Source organism: Harmonia axyridis, chromosome 7, assembly GCF_914767665.1.
Source record: "Harmonia axyridis chromosome 7, icHarAxyr1.1, whole genome shotgun sequence".
Lineage (NCBI taxonomy): Eukaryota > Metazoa > Arthropoda > Insecta > Coleoptera > Coccinellidae > Harmonia > Harmonia axyridis.
The window spans coordinates 17,620,251-17,626,250 of NC_059507.1; the positions used below are offsets into that span (position 1 = coordinate 17,620,251).

At 35.0% G+C, this 6,000-nt stretch overlaps 1 protein-coding gene across 1 annotated transcript in view; it reads right to left on the minus strand.

Moving 5' to 3' along the window:
* Window positions 1–4,539, minus strand: part of LOC123684101 (dopamine D2-like receptor) — a 361,837-nt gene extending 357,298 nt beyond the window's left edge. Inside the window, exon 1 of the mRNA XM_045623229.1 lies at window positions 3,676–4,539. Coding sequence (XP_045479185.1) covers window positions 3,676–4,122 — 447 coding nt within the window. The 5' untranslated portion in view covers window positions 4,123–4,539. The remainder of the gene's footprint in view (window positions 1–3,675) is intronic.
* Between the last annotated feature and the right edge of the window lie 1,461 nt (window positions 4,540–6,000).

Below are 6,000 nucleotides of genomic sequence, written 5' to 3' on the forward strand. Positions count from 1 at the left end.
AGAATTCGTTCGTAAATGATCAACCTCTTTGATACAGGGTGTCCGTTATCAATATCCAAATATGAAGAATTTCAAATTGTTTTATCTCGAATTTTTCAAATGTATCACCCGGTATTTTTTCCATGCTGATGTATACAGTTGAAAGCTCTACATTTTCTCAGAAGTAACCTAAGGATTATTTCCACTCCTGTGTCCAGCAGACACGAAAATAGTTATTTATGCAACAAGTGCAAAAATTGACGTGTCGTCCAACTCGGCCTAACGTCCTCGTCGGACAATTTCACGTCGAGTGCAATAAACAATTTTTGCACGAGTTGCATACAACATTTTTTCTACGTTCATGCAAAAAGCAAAAATAATTTATTGAGGTGCGGCACTAGGTGTAGGAAAATGAAAAGCGCAACTTAAATACTTTATTATTAATATCGATTTGCATTGAAACAGGAACTAATACGTTACGAACAATTTAACTCAAAATTTATTTTTACCCTCAATGTTGAAAGTGAATGAACAATTGGAGCAATTTTCAATATGAATATTTCGTAGTGAAGTACTTTTTAAATCCACTTCTTGATTTGTTACTGCTGTAAACGTACTAGTACTTGGTAACTGTACATCGTTATTTCCTTCAGGCTGAAATATTCGTTTGTCATGATGACAGCACGTTGAAGTAGAATGACAGATGAGTGCAATAAAAACTTTATTGCACTAGTGCAATAAAGAACTTCTTTTTTCACTAAATATAGTTCAATAAAGTTTTGCTTTTTGCATGAATTTAGAAAAATAATATTTCAACCAGAAATTTCAGGAATAATGAACATAATAACTAACGAATATTTTAAATGAGTCACACAATGAAACCAAAGCAGTGCCACAAGTAGTGATCAAAATATTGTTATTCAGAGCCCAAAGTGATTTCCGAATACAATTAATTGAGATGAATTTTGGTGAAGATGAAATGGTTCATATGATTTTCATGTTGGGGCAGTGCCACCGAAACTGTTTATTAGCCTGTAGATCCTATGCTGTCGAATATCCCGAGTCATCCATATGAGTCGAGTTTTCGGGGGCTTTTGAACGGATTTGTAGAGACAGTATAAAAAAGAAGAGAGGGTAAAATTGGCCACTAACGAAGACAATGAGCTCGAGGATTCACTGCATGTAACTGAAAATCCACACACAAGCCAAAGGGAGCTTGGTGTAGCCTGTAGTATAAGTGAGCGTTCAGTTCAAAGAATCCTCAAAAAGAATAAGTATCATGCCTACCACATTCATGTTCACCAGGCGCTTACATATAGTGATTTTGAAAACCGTCTGAATTTCTGTGAATGGGCAAATTTTCAAATTGAACAGAACTCAACATTTTTTTTGATTGTTTTATTCAGTGATGAAGCAACCTCCTACAATTCCGGAGCCGTCAATAGGCACAATTTTCACTATTACCCTGTAGAAAATCCAAGAATTATAAGGGTAATAGACAATCAATACAGGTAGTTATTGAATGTCTGGGGAGCAGTAATCGGCAATCATGTGTTAGGCCCTCATTTTTTCGAAGGAAATTTAGATGGAGCTGCATCTTTGAATTTCGATCAGAACATTCTTCCCGGAATGTTAGCAGTGTTACCTACAGAAATACGAAATGAAATATGGTTTCAGCACGATGGAGCACTCGCCCATTATTCTCGTCCTGTGAGGGATTTACTGGACCAACAGTTTCCAGATATATGGATTGGTAGAGGCGGACCGACAAGATGGCCTGCTAGATCACTGGATCTCAGCAAAATAGATTATTTTTTGTGGGGACACATAAAGGGAATCGTGTATGATAAAGTTCCAACAACAGCTTTCAATTTGCGAGAGAGAATGGTGAATGCTTTCCGAAGCATTACTCCAGCCATTCTGATGAGGGTCATTGAGTTATTCAACAATCGAATCGCTTTATGTTACAGAGAAGGCAGACGACACTTTGAACATCTCTTAGATCATTAACACAATTTTTCTTTGTCTTCAACGCCCGTTCGTTTTAATATCCAATATTTGAATAACATCTTCCGTTCTGATTTCATTTTTCGTGCCTGCTGGACGCAGGAGTGAAAAAAGCCCTTTGGTTACTTCTGAAAAAATGTAAGGTTTTAAACTGTGAACTTCATCATAAAAAAATTCAGGGTGTTAGATTTGAAAAACTCGAGAAAAAACAATTTTAATTTCTTCATATTTGGACATTGATAACCGACACCCTGTATAAAAGAAGATGATCATTTAGGAACAATGACTAGGCAAATTTTCAAGTTAAAAGAAATTCTGATCAAATTCATGTTTCTATCTCTTCTGAAAATCGGTAAAGGGCTTTTACCGAACTACTGTTTTGTCGAAATTTTGCAGTTTTCTCTGAATAAGATCCGTACCGTTGAAAAAATATACCTAATATTCTGCATCATGATAGAGGTATTGAAGAGCATTGAAAATATGCAAAAATATAAGGGGTATTCCATCTAAGAAATCACTCATTTATTGAATAATTTTATTTGAGAATGCCCTGTATATCAAAAAATAATTTCCAGTGATACAGAATTAAAAGTACAAAGGAAATTTCTTCCAACTAAATTCCTAAAACGTCTGGTTCGGCAGCTATGGAAGCCTAACGCACTATTGCAGGACCCTCAAGATATACCTAATATTCTGCATCATGATAGAGGTATTGAAGAGCATTGAAAATATGCAAAAATATAAGGGGTATTCCATTCCATCTAAGAAATCACTCGTTTATTGAATAATTTTATTTGAGAATGCCCTGTATATCAAAGAATAATTTCCAGAGATACAGAATTAAAAGTAAAAAGGAAATTTCTTCCAACTAAATTCCTAAAACGTCTGGTTCGGCAGCTATGGAAGCCTAACGCACTATTGCAGGACCCTCAAGATGATCTAGTCGGCAGATATTGTCTAGTACCACCCTCTTCTCTTTAAATAAACCAGTAAACGAGTGAGTTGTGTTTCATTACTTTCATATTATGAGATAATTCAATTAGAATTCATTCCCAAGTAAAATGTGAATGTGGAATAAAGATGAATCTTTAGTAGTCCAAGCTACAGATTATTTAATTTTTGCATCGAATATTAATAAGAAGTAAGCTGCATAGACTCTATTCGAGGAGTAAAAAACTGAGTGTTTAATCGAAAATTTTACTTCTCAAACCAGCATCTATTGTTTATATCCATTTACATATTTAAAAGGCCACGGCTACTCCATCGTGGAATTTTTTTAGACCAATTGGTCTTCTCAAGTTTTAAGGCAAAGAAGTAAATTTCACTATCAATACCAATACAAAAAACAAAGATTGTATTGCACAATACAAAATTTCAACTGCTTTTTGAAAGTTATGTCATAAATGTCACTCTTATTTTATCCTTCCTGGGTTTTTATGTAAGCTGATAGAATAATTTCGTGAAATACTGTTTACTGGAGTTGGTTTTCATGTAGTCGGTATCTGTGAGATAATATGTAGCATACAGGCTCTAAGCTTAGGTTATACAGATCTTAAATATATTATAATAAGAAAAGTATACGAAAATGAGCATTTACAAAATATTATAATAATTGTATGCATACTTCGGAATGAAGATTATTATTTATAACTTTGATGAATGGATTATTGTCCATTGCTACCTACTTACCAAAACGTAAACTGCAAAGGGCATGACGACTACGGCAACCAACAGGTCAGCAACGGCCAAACTAACTATGAAATAATTCGTAGCAGTCTGTAAAGTCCTCTCCCTGTACACACTCAAAATGACCAAAACATTTCCGAACAAAGTAAAAATTGGAAACAAGATCAGGATCAAGGCCCAGTAATTATTATTATATCCTAAATGTACCACACAATCCACGAAACAAGTGTAGTTTGTTCCATTCGATTCGTTGATTCTCTCATAGACACTGATATCCGTAACGTTACCAGCAGTTAAATTGTCAAGTATATGATTTATGTCTTCTGAGAAGAGAAAAGCATTCTGTGTGTCATTTTCAGGAGGAAATCCTTCGGAAAAGTCTGAAGAACTGTTCATAAGAGCTCCTTCATACATCGTTACATTATTTGACTTCATGTTTAAGGAATGCATTGCCAAGATTCGATTAAAACAATTTTTCTTATATAACAATATCTCAAAGTTTGAATGAATCACTTGATATCTGAACAGAAATCGATTCAGAACGTCTTTAGGTTCAGCAGTTCTTTTTCCTGAACTTCTCCATTTCCATCATAATCTAATCTCAACACTGATCCATACATATCCACAAAATACCCAATCATTAACGTCACTCCATCTTTTCTTCCGTACACAACACTTCTCATCACTATTTCATTATATTTTCACATCTCTACAGCGCTTCGTCAAATGTGTATCTTCAGCAAACAGATTTTGTTCTTTTACGGAAATTATCTACAAGTGGCAAGAGCAGCGCTTTTCTGCAACGAGTTCAACGAATTTCACCAAAAATTTTCCACGTGCGATTTCCACGACATCTCGAACAGCTCTGTGCAGTTCCACGGTGGTGTAAGGAAAGCGCATGGGTTGGAGCCGCCCTGTCTCTCACTCCACTCAGAGGGTTGAAACTCATGTAGAAAGGCAGTGGGAAATCTAATGGGGTAGATGAATATGTATGTGCATGCGATTTTCGAAAGGTATACGTAGTTTTTTTCATTACTGGAGGAATTTTGTATTCAGTTCATAAAATTAAGCACTCGTTCTATTTCTATACAATAATGCATTCCAAGGGCATAGAAATGGGGGGTACTAGAGGTAATTACCTCCCCCTCAAGATTTTCAAAATATAAAATTTCAGAGATCTCGGAAAGATGAAGAACGATAATTTCTTCATAAAATTAATAAATGATAATCATTATACTATCCTTTGAAATCGACACTTCATTTAAAATCGGACCCCTTTACGGTTTATGAGTTTATTATCGCTTTCAAGATGAGTACTTTTATTGCACTACAAGCTCATCTTTGTCCGAGGTTTATTATTTTTCTTTATCTCTCCGCTTTCTCGGCCTCGCCTCTCATTTGCCATTTTTGATTTTTGCAATCGTCATTCAATTTGCCATTTACTTGTTAAGACATCAGTTTTGAATTGACGATATCTACAGGATGTTTCCAAATTGGAGGTACAAATGAAAATGACAGATTTCTCTGAACATTTAAAAAAAAGAAGTCTCATAACAAGAGTCCACAAACGCTCTGTTTTTGAGATACAGATGTTAATGTTCAAGTGATATCCTAATTTTGAATGCAAATCTACAGAGTGAATTTTTTCTGGAAGGGTGCCTGCTTCTCTCCTCCAGAATAATTTTTTTGAGAACCATTGATAGTTGACAAAAATTCGAAAAAAAACTCTGGTTTATTACTTCACTTTTTGGTTTGTTGTATCTGCAGTCGATTTCGAGAATCAAATCAAAAAGCTCTCTAAGTAATTCTCAGAAAAATCTAAATTATTCAAGTAATTAATAAACTTATTTATCAAACCTCTTCTTCTTATTATAGTTACCCCAAAAAAAAAAAAAAAATCTTCGCCCTTGGCATTCGTGCAGGAAAGAATGAATCCACGTCTATAAAATAACCACCATTCTTCCGCGTATCTGTTATAACACTACCACTTAGTCTTTTCTGATTCACTTTCCAAATCGAGAATATAAAATTCGCTAACAAAACCTAAACGACAAAAAACTGACATTATCCAGATAATACAATACAGATTGAACGTATATTGAACACTATTGTCTACCCAAAGTGGAGAAGTATCTCGATAGCAGATGGCGCTGAATCATTAGCTATAGAGGGCGCGGAAATAATACGAGATTCATTCAGTAGCGTGGTAGAAAAGTGGTCGCATGACATGGCCAACAATTTTTATGTTATTATTGAGTTACCAAAGTTTTGGGTATGAAACTAAAACCTTGACACGCAATGTGGATCAGTCAAATGACCCGGGCATTG